The sequence below is a fragment of the Loxodonta africana genome, chromosome 4 (assembly GCF_030014295.1).
Source record: "Loxodonta africana isolate mLoxAfr1 chromosome 4, mLoxAfr1.hap2, whole genome shotgun sequence".
In the NCBI taxonomy this organism is placed as follows: domain Eukaryota; kingdom Metazoa; phylum Chordata; class Mammalia; order Proboscidea; family Elephantidae; genus Loxodonta; species Loxodonta africana.
In genome coordinates this window covers 92,936,759-92,953,730 of record NC_087345.1, presented here as the reverse complement: position 1 = coordinate 92,953,730, position 16,972 = coordinate 92,936,759, and the positions used below count along the sequence as shown (strand labels likewise).

General features: G+C 46.4%; 1 protein-coding gene across 2 annotated transcripts; it reads right to left on the bottom strand.

Moving 5' to 3' along the window:
* Positions 1–4,162: 4,162 nt before the first annotated feature.
* Positions 4,163–8,580, bottom strand: RHEBL1 (RHEB like 1). Of its 2 annotated transcripts, XM_003405760.4 has the most exons (8): positions 6,988–8,578; positions 6,315–6,386; positions 5,916–5,983; positions 5,570–5,652; positions 5,426–5,482; positions 5,176–5,223; positions 4,469–4,550; positions 4,163–4,308 (listed from the first exon to the last, which is right to left on the bottom strand). In XM_003405760.4, exons 1-8 carry the CDS (start codon positions 7,037–7,039, stop codon positions 4,219–4,221), a joined length of 552 nt encoding a protein of 183 aa, XP_003405808.1. In that variant the 5' UTR covers positions 7,040–8,578; the 3' UTR covers positions 4,163–4,218. The 2 variants fall into 2 exon arrangements, with proteins under 2 accessions (XP_003405808.1, XP_023411718.1); XM_023555950.2 differs by lacking the exon at positions 6,315–6,386 and having other exon boundaries at positions 6,988–8,580.
* Between the last annotated feature and the right edge of the window lie 8,392 nt (positions 8,581–16,972).

The following is a 16,972-nucleotide window of genomic DNA, read 5'->3' as shown; positions in this document are numbered from 1 at the left end:
AGGCGCCTCCCCAGCAGCCCGGAAGGAATGCCGCGCCGCCCCGCGCCGGGCCCGGATGGAACGTGAGACCCTTGCAGGAGCGCCGGGCCCCTCTCCCCGCCCGGGCCGGCGCCCCGGGGCCGGGCGAGCTAAGGCGACACGGAGCCGGCGGGGCCGCGGGGCTGAACCTGACACACACCCAGCGCCGGGCTCCTCGATTCCGAGCGCTGACCCTCGGCGGCTTCGAGCCCCCCACCTTCTGCTCCCCCCGGGGAAGGGAAGAGGGTAGGTGGGCGAGGAAGAGGAAGGGGCGGGCGGTGCGAGCCCTCTGCCCGCTCCCAGCCGGTCGCTCCGGGCCCTGCGTTCGCCTCCCTTCCCCTTCTGGCTTCAGGAGCTGCCCCGCCCCCGGCCAGGCCGGCTCTGATCGGCGGCACCTCCTCGACCCCCAGCTGGCTATGATCGCGGGGGGCCTAGAGGTGCATGGCCCAACCCCGGCTCCCGGCGCCTGGGGGTCAGGAAACTGAGCGGAAAGTGGGGAACGAGGCAGCCATTTGCAACCGGAGAGGAAAGTAGTGCAGCGCGGCGCCGCTACGCCTCCCCCCCCTCCGCCTCCTGTTCGGCCGGTAGGGTGGTTCCTGCGAAGGGGCTATTTCTTGGCCCGGGATCTCGGCAGCGGTCGTGGAGATTCGTGAAGACTCCGGCGCGAGATTCGGGGGGGCCTTTTACCTGGGGAACCCCACTCGAGAAGGGGAGAAAGAAGAAGACGCGGCCCTATTTTGTGTTGGAGCGGAGCGGCGGAGGGATACGGCCCTCTCGGACGAAAGGCTGTGACTCTGCAGTTCTACGCACACGCTCCGGAATCCCTCCGCCAGGAGTTAACCCCGACTGCGCCGAGCCGGCCGCTGTGCAGACACGTGGGAATGAAGCCCCCTTCCTCTCCGCCCTGGCCCCGGAACTGCCTCCTTTATTGCCCAGGCAGTTAAACTAGGACTCCTGCCACTTTCTAATTCCGTTTCCTTGGGCTCATCGGTCTCTGAAACTCCAACCCCCGTGCCGTGTCCAGGGGCTATCTTTCCCGGGAGGGGGATGGAAGAAGAGCCAGGAGATTGGCCGCTGCTCTGCATCCTGGGAACTGGAGTCCACAAATGGAGAAAGTGAGGCACGGAGCCTGGCGCTGGGAAGGGTGGGTTCTTGCCACGCTCGGGGGCCCGAAGAAAGCCAGAACGAGTCCCTAAGTCGTTACTTCTGGGTCCCAAACCCCTTCATGAGAGGAGGAAGGACTGTCAGTGGCTCCACAAATCACCACATACACCGCCCCATCAACATATGAATGTAGAGTTTCCCTTTTCTGGGAGCCCCCCCCACGCCCACCTAGTCTTTCTCTCCGAATCTTCAGGACCTGTATCCCCATTTTTTAGAAAACAGAGGGGATGTTCCTTGGAGCCTTGCTGCTACTTGGCTGAAGTATTGTTATCCTGGACGAGATCCCCAAAACACACTCCTTGCAGGCACCCCCCCCCATAAGGCTGGATGAGAGAAAGGGCCCATGGAGTGGGCAGGAGCAGACAAATCAACTATGTGCTAGATACTTTACATATTCTTAAGTTATTCCTCACCCTCATTATAAATTATATGGAATTATCTCCATTTATAGATGAAGAGATTGAGGTTAAAATAGGTAAAATTGCCCAAAGAACCACACTAGTGAGAAGCTGAGCCAGAATTCAAACCAAAGGCCATGAGTTTTCTAGATTGAAAAAATTTTAAGGAGGATATGAAAAAGAGGCAGGCAAATTTGGCCCACGACTAGTTTTGTGGGAAAGGATTTGCAGTGCTGTCCAATGGAACTCTCTGTGATTATGGAAAGGCACTATATCCACTGTCCAGTATGGTAGCCATTAGCGATATGTGGCTATTGAGTGCTTGAAATGTTGATGGTGCAACTGAGGAACTGAATTTTTAACTTTATTTAATTTTAACAAAATTAAATTTAAAAGACCATATGTGACTCATGGCTTTCATACTGGATAGTACAGGAGACCTTAATCCCTACCGTGCAGGGTCATAGGAGGATTTAGGATTAGGCACGTCCTCTGCCAGCGACACACTAGTACTATCTCTTCCTAACCATCCAGGTCTACTTAAAAAAGTCCAGCAGTGAACCCACACCTGTCCCAGGTATAGTGGAATAGTTAACCAAGAACCAGAAGTTGGACATTGGAAGGCCCTTCCCTACTCTCTGCACTCAGAAACAAGGAGAGGCAGCTGCTCACCAAAAAGAGCTCCAATAGTAACAGTGGTTGACTGAGAGACACCATTTCTTAAAGGCTTATTATGCATCAGAAACTATGTTAAGTATTACATACATTACCTCATTTAATTCTCACCTCAACCCTTTGAAGCAGGTTTAACCCCACTTTATAAATGAGAAACAGGCTCAAAGTTTAAGTGACTATCCAAAGTCACACAGCTAAGTTCACTATTCCAACCTAGCTATTAGCCACTATACCTTGCTGCCACCATGCCTTGAAATTGCATATTGATATACTTCTGGAAAACCTCAGATGTCTGCAAGTCTACCCCAGACCTCATAGAAGTGGCAGCAGAAGGGCAGGAGTATCCCAGGTCAGATGTGCAAAAGGACCTAAGTCTAATATAAAGAGAAAGGGTGGTAACAGCCCTAAAGAGACTCCTATGCTACTGAGGTTGCTCTTTGGATATCCTTCCAGCAGCCCTTATTTCTTTTTAGGCACTGGATCATAGAAGCAAAGGCCACTGGCAGAACTTTTGAAAATCAGCATGAAAAACCATCACCCCCAGTTACAATCCTGACCAGCCTGAAGCCAACCACTGATAAGGTTACAACTAAAAAGCACATCTAGATATTGTCCGTCTATCCCATCTAAGGGCATTGACAGAGTGCCTCGGACTAAGGCTCCTCCAGTAGGCAGGAGAGGTCTATGCCCGCCTTGAGAAGCTGCTATTCAGGCAACCTTACAAGTCCCTGGGGGAGGTATTAGGCCAGTTTAGGCCATAAGGCTGGGGGGTTAGAGAGACTGGAAAAGTAGAGGCAGATGGGACCAAACCTTCTGAGTTGAAACATTATCCAGATGGACAATGAACTGAGATGGTAGGTCAATAAGAATAGGCAAAAGCAATAGCCTTTGACAACTAAAAAAGGTAGCACAAGTCCAAAGGTGTGAAAGGTATGAAAAGGTCACCAAGTTATGAAAAGAGCAAAGAACATCCATATTAATGAAAAGTACTAGGACATGGGGAGGGAGGGGAGACTGACATACACCAGGGGCATTATTTCTTACTTCATTCCTCAGCTCAACTCTCTTGGGGAGCCGAAATCTTCACAACACTTTAGTCCCTGCCTCCACACTCTTTAATTCTTAACCTTATTACGAATGAGGGGCTTCCCTACCATTCTGAGTTCCAACAAATGCCTGCTCGAGGATGGAAGCTAGGTCCCAGCATGTGGCAGCTGACCACTAGAGGGCGGTGTTTCTGTAATTAACGGGATCTTGAGAACCAGAAGAAGTACATTGTCTGCCTACAAACATGCATGGCAGTGGCAGCCAAGTGGCAACTGATACCTATGTAGAGAGAAGCCAACAGATCAAAAAGGTGGGAAAGGCAAGTAGTAAGTGTTACGGTAATGGTCCTGCATGAATAAGAAGTAAGGAATAGAAACAAGGTGGGAGGTAAGTGTTAGTCCTGCTTTATCACCAAAAACACCATAGCCATCACTGCTTGGAAAGAAGAAAATAAAGATTAATATTAGTCCTGAGCTTTCCCAGACACAGAGAAGTCAATAACAAAAGATTTCTCAGTTTATTTGTATATACACATTGTCACCCCAGGGAGCCAGCTCCACTTCAGGAAGCCCCAGCTCCCCTTACCTAGCCAACACCCAAAACCTACACAGGAGGGGTCCTGGATAAAGAATGTCAAGGACCCATACCCCAGTACTGCAGGCTGTAACAGAACTCATTAGCAAAAACAGGGGGCTAGAGGCCAGTGCCTATGAGACATCCTTGCCCCTTTGTAAACATTGACACCCAGGCCGTCAGAGCCTGGGAAAAGTGTGCAAACATGAGTGTACCAGACTGTGTGCCCAGAGGGCTAGGGACGCAGCTGGCAACCATACCCGTGAAGTCCTGAGGGTATGCCCCACTGGAGCCTGGCAAATGCCAGCGGCAGAAATAAGGCAGTTACCCCATGCCCAAAGGCTCACATGAGTCGGCAGTGACGCTCTTGCCCATAGGAATTCTCCACACGGGCAATCTCCTGAATGACTTTGGTGAAGATGCCTTGAGTCAGCTGCAAAGGATAGAGATTCAAGGCAAAGGTTAGTTAGTTCACGCCAACACTACCCAGGTCTGAGGTGAACACCCCACTTCCCCACCATCCCCACCACTAAGAAGTGCCATGAGAAAAACAGTACTACTCCCTCTACCTTGCTAATGGCCAGGTCAAGTACCTGATTTTCTCGAGCAGATGACTCCATAAATGTCGCGCCCCAGGACTCTGCCAGCTTCTTCCCTTCAACTGCTTGGACCTCCCTGGAAACAAATTCAGGACATGAAGATGGAAGATGGCAATGTCCCCCCATGTTGTTTGCAACATCTTTAGAATCTAGACCTCCTCTGACCTACCCCACTTTCCCAAGGTTTGGGAGGAGGATTAAGAAAGAAGATATAAACAAAGGAGTGAGGAGTGAATGTGGGACAAAGGCTTGTAGGATATTGGCTGGGTGAGGCGAGCTGGGAACTCCTGAAGTGGAGCTGGCTCCCTGGGGTGATGATGTATATACACAAATAAATTGAGAAATCTTTTGTTGTTGACTTCTCTGTTTTTCTCTGTGTCGGGGGAGAGCTCACGACTAATTCCATTCTTTATTTTCTCCTTTTCCAAGCAGTGATAGTTGTGGTCTTTTTTATGACAAAGCAGGGCTAATACTTTCCACCCACTTCGTTCCTATTCCTTACTCCTCATTCATTCAGTGTTATTTTGGTACCCTATGGGAAATTATGGCTTTTGAGATAGAAGGGTACTTCATCTTAACCCTCAAGTTAGAAACAGAGATGAAATGATTTGCCAAAACTTGTGGCAGCGGCAGGAATAGGGCCTGGGTGATTCCTGGCCCAGCTCACTTTCCTTCATCCTGAGCAGCAGAGATTCACATACCTAGCTGGAGAGAGATCTGCCTTGTTCCCAACTAGCACCACCGGCAGCCTGTAGGGAAACAGCAGTCACTATAAGATCCCCTTCCATTCCTCATGGACCCTAACCTCCCTCACGTCAGTCACATCAGGGCTGAACAACTCCCCATCAGCCCAGGCAGTACTTGTGTCCTCCCTAACTGGACCATTCTCCCCTCTGCTGTCCTCCACCCCCTCTTGTCCACAGGATGTTTCTGTCCCCCAGGGCCACTTACCTGGTTTTCCCATGGCCTTCATGTAGCTTTTGGTACAGACTCTCAATGACTTGGAAGCTTCAAACACAGATATAAAGCTGTAACCTTAAATCTGGGACAGACCCAGGTCCTACAAGTCCCCCACTCACAGCCTTTCTCACTTACCTATGCTGAGAGGTAACAGAATATACAAGCACGTAACCATGGACCCCAATGATGAATGAATAGGGAAGAATGCTGTACTCATCCTGATAAGAAATAGAAACATCAATACCTAGATCTACACCATTCAGGTGGCAAAGGTTGGTGGGACTCCACCCCAGGGACCCTCCCTACTCCAGTTACTTCTGTTCAACAAATATTTATAATGTAGCTCCAATGAGCCCTGCACACTGCTAGCTGCTAAAATGCTTTACTTTTAATACTACTTCTCAAATAAGCCTCAGAGGCTACAAAACTTCACCTCCCAAGGCTGAACTGCCACGTTCGGCTACCCTACCCCAACTAGTACCTGCCCTGCAGTGTCCACCAGGTGTAGGTGAAACTCATCTTTGCCAAGAGTCACTATCTTGCTGTAAGCTGAAAAGAAAAATCGACCATGAGGGGCCTTGTAGGGCTAGCAACATGTGCCCCCATACAATCTTAACCCTGGGGGTAACAATGGATGGACCAGGTCCGGGGAGCTCTCCAGGAAACTGGAAAGACAATGCTAGGGTTCTTATTGTCTACAACTACACCACCCTGGACACAGTATCTTGCAAGATCCAAACTCTAGCTCCACTCACAGAACAGGATTGTGTGAAAAGGATTTAATGTCTAATTAAATAAGCCCCTTGGCACCAGAGAAATTCCAAATTATGGAGTTGGGTGGAGCCCTAGCCCTGTCACACTAACAGAGAATTCTACTCACTATTCTCCACTGTAGGATCATAGCCTTCCAAGAACTCGCCTTCCACAAATTGATGTGCCAAAGATGTCTTCCCTGTGGGGAGCAGTGGTAATTGTATCCAAATCCCCCATTCACATTCACACCCTCCGACCTTTCAGTCTTTGGCCCTGGACTAACAGGGACCCCCAATTAGCACCCCAGCCTGTGAGTGCTCCAAGAATGCCTTCCCCTTGCCTACTGCCACTCTCTTTTCACCCAGGGTCTCTGTACATCAGCTACACTACAACCAGTGGCGCCGCAGGAAGTCTTTCCCGCAGCCTTCCCTTCCCCCAGGAGATTCGGGATTCCCTAGCGTCTAGTCCGCCCCGATCCTGGGCACCTGCGACCACCAGCCCTACGCAGACCGTGCTCCCTGCACCAAATCCTGACCCTACTCCCACCCCCAACGTAGCCGAGGGAATCACTCTACTGTTCCTGTAGCCAATCCTACATTAACCGTTGCGTGCCCCTGGTCCCTGCAGCGGTCCCCACCCCATCCCACCCAGCCCTTCCTCTTCCACCCTTTCAATCCTTGCTCTACACTAACGTTCGCACGATGTCTCCGTTCCTCCTTGGGTCGGGCTCCCGCGACAGAGCGCCCCCTTTGGCCACAAAGCCGCGGTGCGTCCGTGCTCTCCCCAAGGCGGAGACTCACCTACAGAACGGTATCCGAGGATGACCACCTTCCTGTAGCGGACCAGCGGCATGGCAGGAGCCCGCCCCAAGGGGCTTGGAGAACTGCAGGCTGAGAAAGCCCGAAGAAGAGGAGCTCAGGGTGTAAGCGGGCGTGGCAACCGTGCAAGAAAGTCGCTCACCCAGAAGCTGCCAGGGCCAAGCTATAGGGAAACCAAAACAAGCGCCGCGCCCGGAGCCGGCCACGTGATCACAACACTGCACGACTAAACCGAGGGAGCCCGGCGCCGAGGGAACTACACTGCCGCGCCGCTCCGAGCTCCGCCCCCCAGGTTGTTCCCCATTGGTCTATTAGAAAGAATAAGGGCGGGGTCGCGAGCAGGAGGGAAGGGTGGGTCTCACGTGGAGCGGGAGAGCTGGGAGCTGCGCGTGCGCAGACTGGAGCCGGCTCATTCATAAAGAAACAGAAAGGAACCCGGGGTCCTAGAGAGGTTTGCGCAATTGCAACTAGCGGAGTGGCTGTGAAGAACCACGAATGGGAAATGCCCGCTGTGTCTGAGCTGGAGTTTCTGGTCAAATGACTCTAGTCCTCCCTTTTACAAGGCCACTGGGGTCTTTGGATAGGGGAAAGAAGGCCAACATTTAAATATATTCCCTTCTCTTCCCCCAGCCTTCAGCCCCAGACCTTTTTGTGACAGTCGTCAGATTTCCCCAGTCTTCCAGAATCTAACCTCTGAATGGCAATTCTTGTTCTTAGAAAAATTGCTAGAATTTGTGGCCAAGTCGTATGAGGTATCGTCGTCATCATCATCTTAATCCTCAATACATTCATTTATTCAACATATTTATTGAGCTCTATTTTATGCTCCAGGCTTTGGGAACAGAGCACTGGACAAGACTGAAGAGGTTACTGTTCTCATGAACATTAAAACCCAGTGGGGGAAGTCAAACATATAAACAAGGTGATATCAGATAGTCTTCAGTGCTATAAAAGAGGTGATAAGAAATGACCACTTTAGATTAGTGATACCTCCTCTCAGAGGAAAAGAGGAAGTCCCATTTAAACTGAGATCTGAATGGCAGTAAGGAGCCAACTAGTAGTAGATTCCAACAGAAGAATTCACCAATGCTACGATCATAAAGTAGAAATAAATTTGGTAAATCCCAGGAATGGGGGCAAAAAGCCAGTGAGCCTAAATCAGGTAAGTCTGAGAGGAAGACAGAGGTCAGGTCAGGTGAAAGAATTTGGGTTAATTCTAAGTACCTAGGAAGTTGTCGGGAAACCCTGGGGGCGTAGTGGTTAAGTGCTACGGCGGCTAAGCAAAGGGTAGGCGGTTCGAATCCACTAGGCGCTCCTTGGAAACTCTATGGAGCAGTTCTGCTCTGTCCTATAGGGTCGCTATGAGTCGGAATCGACTCAATGGCACTGGTTTTTTTTTGTTGTTGTTGTTACGAAGCTGTTGAGAAGCCCTAGTGGTGCAGTGGTTAAACTCTTGTTTGGCTGCTAACCAAAAGTTTCGTGGTTCGGATTCACCAGCTGCTCTGCAGGAGAAAGATATGGCAGTCTGCTTCCTTAAAGATTACAGCCTTGGAAATCCTATGGGGCAGTTCTACTCTGTCCTGGAGGGTCACTATGAGTCAGAATAGAATCTACTTGATGGCAACAGGAGGAAGCTGTTGAAGATGTTCATGCAGGGGCATGACGTAATCTGATACGTGTTTCTGAAAGGTCTCCCTGGCTATGGAGAATGGATTAGAGGTTAAGGGGGACAGACAGAAACAAGAGGAGAGGTAGGGAGATCAACTAGGAGACTGTTGTTTGTAGTCTAGATAGTTATGCTGGTGGCTTGGCTATAGTGGTAGTGGAGATGAAATTAAGTGGAGATTCAGGACATGTTTGAAGCTGAAGTCAAGCTGACTTGCTAAAGAATTTGGTATAGGAGATTAGGGAAGGAAAGAGTTCTATTATGTGCCAGGAGCCCTGGTGGTGTCATGGTTAAGTGCTCAGCTGCTAACCAAAATGTTGGCAGTTCAAATCCACCAGCTGCTCCTTGGAAACCCCATGGGGCAGTTCTACTCTCGACAGCATCTAACAACAACGACTATGTGCCAGCCAATGTGCTTGGTATATTTCATGCATTATCTCATTTAATACTGGCAACAACCCTAAGGTTGATAGTTGGGTCTGTTGGTTCATTCATCACCAATATTTATTGAACAAATACCATGTCCCAGGCACCTTTCTGGGTTCTGGGAACAGAACAATGAGCAACACAGACAAGGTCTTTGCTCTCAAGAAACAAGTATTCTTTCAGGTGAAGACCAACAATCTACAAGCAAACAATACATAAGTTACCAAAAAAAAAAAAAGTAATAACTGCAGTGAAACTGCCAAAAGAACAAACTAATCTGTCTTGGAAGAAGTACAACCAGAATGCTCCTTAGAAGCAAGGATGGAAAGACTGCATCTCATATACTTTGTCACGCTATCAGGAGGGATCAGTCCCTAGAGGAGGACATCATGCTTGGTAAAGTAGAGGGTCAGTGAAAAAGAGGAAGACCCTCAATGAGATGGGTTGACACAGTGTTGGTAACAATGGGTTTAAGCATATCAAAGATTGTGAGGATGGCCCGGGACAAAGCAGTGTTTTGTTCTGTTGTGTGTAGGAGCCAGCTTGACAGCACCTAACAGCAACACAACAACACAATGAAATTTAAAAAACACAACAGGATATTAATGGGCTAGAAAGTAACTTGGGGTATGATACTCCTCTTTTTTATATGAGATTCTTAGAAAGTCTGAGAAGATGACATTTGTGCCAGTTGCCGTCAAGTCAATTTTGACTCATGGGGACCCCGTATGTGTCAGAGTAGTATTGTGCTCCATAAGGTTTTCAATGGCTAAGTTTTCAGAAACAAACGGCTGGGCCTTTCTTCTGAAGTATCTTCGTGGTAGACAATGAGACCATCTACGACATCTGTTGCTGGAAACTTGATGTTGAGCACCCAACCTACATTAACCTGAATTTTCTGATATTCAGCTTATTGTTGTAGTCACTTGAATGTTAAGAATGTATTTGGCTGCAATAACAGAAAACTCAAGTAACAATCGCTTAAACAGGGATTTATTTTTCTCAGGTAGCAAAACTGGAGGTAAGTGCCATGAGTCTGTATAATGTCAGATCTGGCATCTGCAGTTCTCTTGACCTTTTCCTCATGCTTATCACCTCATGGTCTCAAGTTAATTTCACCTCCATCATCACATTTAAGTTGCAAGAGAAGTTCTGGTGATCATAAAAACACTGATATTGAAAATGAATATAAAGAGCTTGAATAAAATTATTCTTGAAATGGAAAAACAGCAAAATCAATCTATTATTTTATAGGATATGTGCTTTTAAGTATGTATATGTAACTAGGGGCCTTAGTGACACAGTGGTTAATCACTCATCTGCTAACTGAAAGGTTGGCGGTTCGAATCCATCAGCCACTCTGCAGAAGAAAGATGTGGCAGTCTGCTTCTGTAAAGATTACAGCCTTGGAAACCCTATGGTGAAGTTCTACTCTGTCCTATAGGGTCTCTATGAGTTGGAATCAACTCAACTGCAATGGGTTAGTAGTTATATGTAACTTAGTTTATATGTAATGTTATAAGTATACATTTGACTGTTTAATTCCTAAAAGTTGGCTCAAACTGGTGAAGGACAAGCTTCTTGGATCAAGTCGACAATGAGACTATGTTGGCATCTCCTGTCTGGAGGGGAGATGAGAGGGCAGAGGTGTCCAGAAGCTACCCGAATCTACACGGGGCGGGGGTGGGGGGAGTATTGTGCTATCTCATCAGAGGGAGAGCAATTAGGAGTGTATAGCAAGGTGTATGTAAATTTTTGTATAAGAGACTGATTTGTAAACTTTCACTTAAAGCACAATAAAAAAAAAAAGTTGACCAAACAGCTCCTTTTATTTTGGGTCTTCTAATTAGGAAAATGGATAATCATCTCGCTTTGCTATCAACATTTTTTTAGCATATGCAGATATAGAGTTAAGATAAGACGTAGACATGCTATGTTTCTTAGATTTAGATTAGCTAATAAATTGCTTTCAGATGCTCTCTGTCACTTTCCTTCCTGACCTGGAGGCCTTTCACTAAAGACCCAAACTTTAGCGTTATGGTTCTTACTAGCTTGGCATCTTTGGTTTGCTTCTGCAGATCCTCTCTTCAACCCTCTCAACCCTGTTCTATGCTCTGGGAAGCCGAACTTTATAGATTGGATGAGTGCCCTCTGACCTCCAGTTGGATTTAGCTAATGGGAGGCACTGGCCAGAGACTGTAGGGTAGAGGAGAGACGGTCAGAGTCTTTATTCTCCTACTCCCTTCTTGTTGGGCTACATTTTGGCAGTGGTTACATTCATCTATCAGAGGCCACAACCCTGTTATACAACTACAGTTACAGCTTTCTCTGGGTTCTTGTAACCCCTTCCCCTTGACCCTTCAGACCTATGGTAGTAATGTCTCCCCACTGATGCCAGATGGAGAATGCTCCATCACTCTTGGTACCCCTTTACCACATTCACCCCTTTATAAACAGTCTTTTCGTTATATTTTCCTCAATACCCCATTTGAGTGTGCCGTCTGTTTCCTACAAGGACTTTGAATGATATACCTCTCACATAATGAAAAATTCTTCAAGTAAAGGTTTAAGGCAAATTATATTAAATCTCACATCACAGTGTAAGAAGCTAGAAGCATAGAGGGAAAAACAGTTAATTCCATCTGGAAGAATCATAGAAGGTTTCAATTGAGCTGGACCTTAAAGCCTGAGAAGGCAAAATGCTAAAGGAAGAGTGAAAACATAGTGTGTTCTGGAAATGCAGGGTGGACAATGTACCTGCAGCACAGGCTATGCGTGAGAGTTAAGGCTGAAAATTAGTCTGGCATCAGATTAGGGAGGGCTTTGAGTGCCAGATTTAAGAACTTGACTTTCATTCAGCAGCCCGGGGTTCTCAAAATATACCACTAGTCATATGCAAGATGACTTAGTAACACATAAACTTTTAAAGAAAATTTTATGTCATGTCATTTTTTTTAATGAGTAGTAGGAAAAAAAATAATAACTAGAATGCCAAAACTGTGACTTTACAAATATTCTTGCTTAGAAGAGGCTAAAGCTGGTAATTAAAAAAGCCAGTAGAATTGGAGAAAAATATTAGGTAAACAATCATATATGTGGTAAGGGACTATGGAAATAGTTATGAAAATAGTGCAAAGTTTGGGAAACACACAATAAGCAATTGAACCTTTGTATTTTCTTTTTTGGGGAGGGAGGGATGGAGGAAGGAAGGGCAGTACCATAAGGAGAACTGTGCTTTTAAGGATCACACTGGTGGCCTTGTGGAGGATGTACCCAGGAGGCCTGGGGTTGGAGGCAGGAAGCCCTATTAGGAAGCCAGTACCCAAGAGAGGAATGATGAGGGTTGGACTAGGTTAATGACAGAGAGGACGATGAGGACACTCCAGACAGAAGTTATGAAGTTGATGACCTGGTTAAATGGGAGAAAGTGGAGGAAGACGCCAATTCTACTTATAGAATTAGAGGATATGTGAAGAAGAATAGGCATTTTTTAGCGGGGCCAGTGAATTTAACGCATTCCGTTTTGATATATGGATTTTGAGGCATCTCCCAGATGTTCGCATGGGTTGATGTGTTGATTAAGGATGTCTCTACCCACTCCATGAAAAATAACCAGAATACATATGCAGGCATCTTCTCTGCCTGTTTTGTAATTCCAGTTCTCTCCTTGGTCTTCCCCCTACTCTTGATTTCTGCCAGCATGGAGTATGTCAGGAAAAGTTGGAGGAAGTGCTTGGGTCTCTAAAGGAAGATTGCTCAGTCCAGGGGCCACAATCAGCAATTTACAAAATAATGAAATCATAGCCTGTTAGACCCTAGGGGTCGTCTAGTACAGTGGTTCTCAAACTTGACCACACATCAGAGTCACCTGGAGGGCTTGTTAAAGCACAGATTGCTGGGCCCCTCTCCAGAGTTTTTGATTCAGTAAATCTTGGTAAAATCCCAAAATTTGCATGTCTAACAAGTTACCAGATAATGCCGAGGTTGCTGGTGTGGGGACCACACTCTGAGAATCACTGATGTAGTGCAACTTCTTCTCCATACTATAAATTGGGAAACTGCAGCCCAGAAAAGTGAAGCACATCACAGCAGCAAAACATGGTGGGCTTAGCGGTTAACCAGACCTGGTTTCAAATTTTGGCTTATTCACTGTGTGATCATGGGCAGGTTACTTAATGTCTTAGTTATCTAGTGCTGCTATAAGCAGAAACACCACAAGAGGATGGCCTTAACAAAGAGAAATTTATTTTCTTACAGTCTAGTAGGATAGACGTCCAAATTCATGGTGTCAGCTCCAGGGGAAGGCTTTCTCTCTCTGTCAGCTCTGGAGGAAACTCCTTGTCATCAATCTTCCCCTGGTCTAGGAGCTTCTCCTCACAGGAACCTCGGGTCCAAATGGCACACTCTGCTCCTGGCACTGCTTTCTTGGTGGTATGAGGGCCCCAACTCTCTGCTTGCTTCCATCTCCTTTTATCTCTTCCACACCCAAGGGAAACTCCCTTTACATTAGATCAGGGATGTGATCTTAGCATGGGTGTTACATCCCACCCTAATCCTCTTTAACCACAGGCAGAGATCATGATTTATAACACACAGGAAAATCACAAAATAGAGGACAACCGCACAATACTGGAAATCACGGCCTAACCAAGTCGACACAAATTTTTGGCGGACACAATCCAATCCATGACACTTAACTACTCTGAGCCTCAGTTTCTCACCTATGAAATGGTTAGGACAACATGGTAGTGGACACTTATTATTCTTTCTGGCTGCCTAAATCTGGCTGCCTACAGGAAGACTGAGTTCCAGGGTGGACAGTAGCAGTGGTTTCACAGTAGCTTCCAGCATCCAGTGTCAGTGGCACTGGTCTGCAAATTGCAGTGTCTAATGTTTGGTGGCAGTTGCCACGCTGCCTCCACTGGCTTGGTTCTGTGGTTTGGAGCATTCGTTTCTGGCAGCATAGCCTCTGAATCCGGGTCCCGAACCCTCCCAGCGGTTCTATGATCTACTTAAATCAGTCACTCTGAGGTTCTGTTGCTCGCAATTCAGAACCCTCCTGGATGAAATACTTTGCACAACTGTAGTGAGAATTAAATGAGATAACGTATGTGATATCCCTATCACTCAACTGAGGAAGAGTTGCTGTTCATTAACCCAAAGCCACCATAATAATTATTATTAATATTTGAAAGTGAATTCACAGCTTGGCCAGAGGAAGGCAGATAGATGATCTGGACCCCAGCAATGACACCATTGAGAAAGGTGTTCCTGGGAAGAGCATTCATTCTGGTAGGCTACAGAAATGGATTCATTCAGGTTACCTCCAAACGCTCCTGTGCTGGGGCAGGATCCCAGTAATTCACAAGAGCCTTATCTGGGTCCCATGATGCCAATGTATTCATTGCTTTCCCTTTCCAATAACCAGGATGCCTGAGTACTCTATCCAGGCACTCCCTTACCTGGATCCTGTATTGAAGTACCAGAATGTTGCCTGATGAGCAGAAAATTAGGATAAAGGGAGGAGGTCTAAAGAACCATCCCTGTCCCATCACAGTGACCACATTCAGTACCTCCTTCCCAAGACAGTTCTGGGCACACAGTAACAATTCTGCTTGACTGAGTCCCCATTCACTATATTCCATTTTGGATTAATAGATTGATGTTGGTTAATTGATTACTCTTTTATTTTAAACAATCTTTTTTTTTTAGATGAGTTAATTAGTATCGAGCTCATAAAATTGAGAGAAAACTTTTCCTTCTACTTCCTCACTCCCTCCCTTATCCTATTACCAAAACCCCAAAACCGAACCCACTGCCACTGAGTTGATAATGGCTCATAGTGACCCAAAGTAGGACTATCCATGGGGTTTCCAAGGAGCTACTGGTGGATTCGAACTGTTGACCTTTTGGTTAGCACCCTGAGCTAACCACTTTGCCATCAGGGCTCATGGTCAAACACCAAGTCCTATCAATTCCACCTTACAAATATTTCCTGAAATTGTCCTTTGGTTGATCTCTATTGTCAACATTTTTTCTTGGCCAGCATCGTGTCTTACCTCTTTACTTGCTTTCCTCTTTGAAACCACAAGGCCCATTCTAATTCATTCTTCATTCAGTAGTCAGAGTGATCTTTTTAAAGGCAAATTTGACCAGACCACTCCTCCAAACTAAAACCTAATTAAATTAATTTAAGCCATTAAAATGGCTGCCTATTTCTCAAAAAAATAAAATGAAATAAAAATTTCTAGCATAGTACAAAACCTGCCGGTTCTCGCAGGGACTTAATAAATATTTGCTGGAGGGAGTAAGGGGAGAAGTCAACTTTCTGGACCTGGGAAGAACTGCCTTTTCTCTTTATGTGCTGATTTGCCTTGTTTCAATCTCAGAGCACTCTTTATTGCCAGCCTCTTGGAAACATCTCTTTGTGGCCTCTGGAATCTCTTACCAAGTGATTTCCTCAAGGTTACACAGCTGGTGAATAGTATCAAACAGAATATACAGTCCTATTGTTCTTAACTGTAGAATCACATGTTTAAAAGTGACAACCACAGGTTATAACGCTTGATCCTCTTGTGACACTCGCACGGCTAGTTTCAAGGACTTGGTATAGTGTCTTAACGAGATAAAGGAAATCCACCACCCCACCCCACCAATGAAGCCCCTTCATCTTTAGACAATTCTAACAGTTATTCAAAATCAGAGATTTCAAAGGAATTCTCTGTCTAAGCCAATTTGTTGAAGGATAGAGAGAATGAGGGAAAGGAAGATCCATGGGAGAGAGAGACCCACACCCTCCTTCCTCTGGTGGTCCCAAGATGCTTTGGAAGAGGAATATGGTTGGCTTTGGCCTCAGCTTAGTTCAGGGAGAGATCTGCAACATCTATTCTCAAAGATTCTACGAGATACCATAGACTAGCCAGGAACTAGAACAAGGAAGCGATGTGTGTAGAGGAAATGGGATTAATTCCAGCTCAAATGTTGGGAGAAATCCCAGTTGCTGCAGCTGCTGAGGGCTTAACCAGCTGTTCCCTGGGCAGCTGCAATATTCAACCCAGATCTGGCTCTCAGGGTAGCAGCTCTGTCTCAGTTTGGGGCCATCGACTCCAAGTGAAGCCAAGGCTCTGCTGAAAGGATATTGGAAAAGCAAAAAGGAAGAGCAGAAAGAGTCCCCAGTTTCAAGGACTTCTGCTTGGATGCCATGTGATTTGAAATTGGACAACTGTGTTCTTAGGTTATGTGGTCCCAAGGAGAGAAACGGACAGTTTGGGTTTAGATTTCAGAAAGAAGGGAAACCAGGGCCTGAGATAATCACCTTCGATTCAGCTCCTATCCTATCCTATCTCACTCTAAGTTCCCTACACTGCCCCCTAGCATGTGCTCCCATAGCATGTTAAAAAGGGAGGGATTTCCTACTTGTGATTTGAACTATATAGCAGGGGCACTCAGATGTTCAGATAAGGACCAGCCTACTTAAAATAAAGACACACTACCCAAAAAGCCCTGTCCAATCACCAATTCTCTTTTTAAAATATAAGTTTGATTACACCATTTACCTGCTTCAAATTCTACAGTTGCTTCTCATTTCTTTCAGGACAAAATTCAGAATCCTTAAGTTGAATCATAATTCCCTCCAGTTATATTGAACTTGTTAATATTCCTCAGATTCGTCTTGCTTTTGCTCCACAACTGCAGGCCTTTGTAATACTGTTCCCACTCTTGGACAGCACTTACCCATCCTTCACGGATCAGCTTAAATGTCACTTTCCATCTCTTTCACAACACTCTTGTGTTTCACACAATCCTTCTAACCACTTATGCAATGCCTGTCTTGCTGACTTAACTGTAAAAGTCATGGAGAAGGGGCTGTGTCTA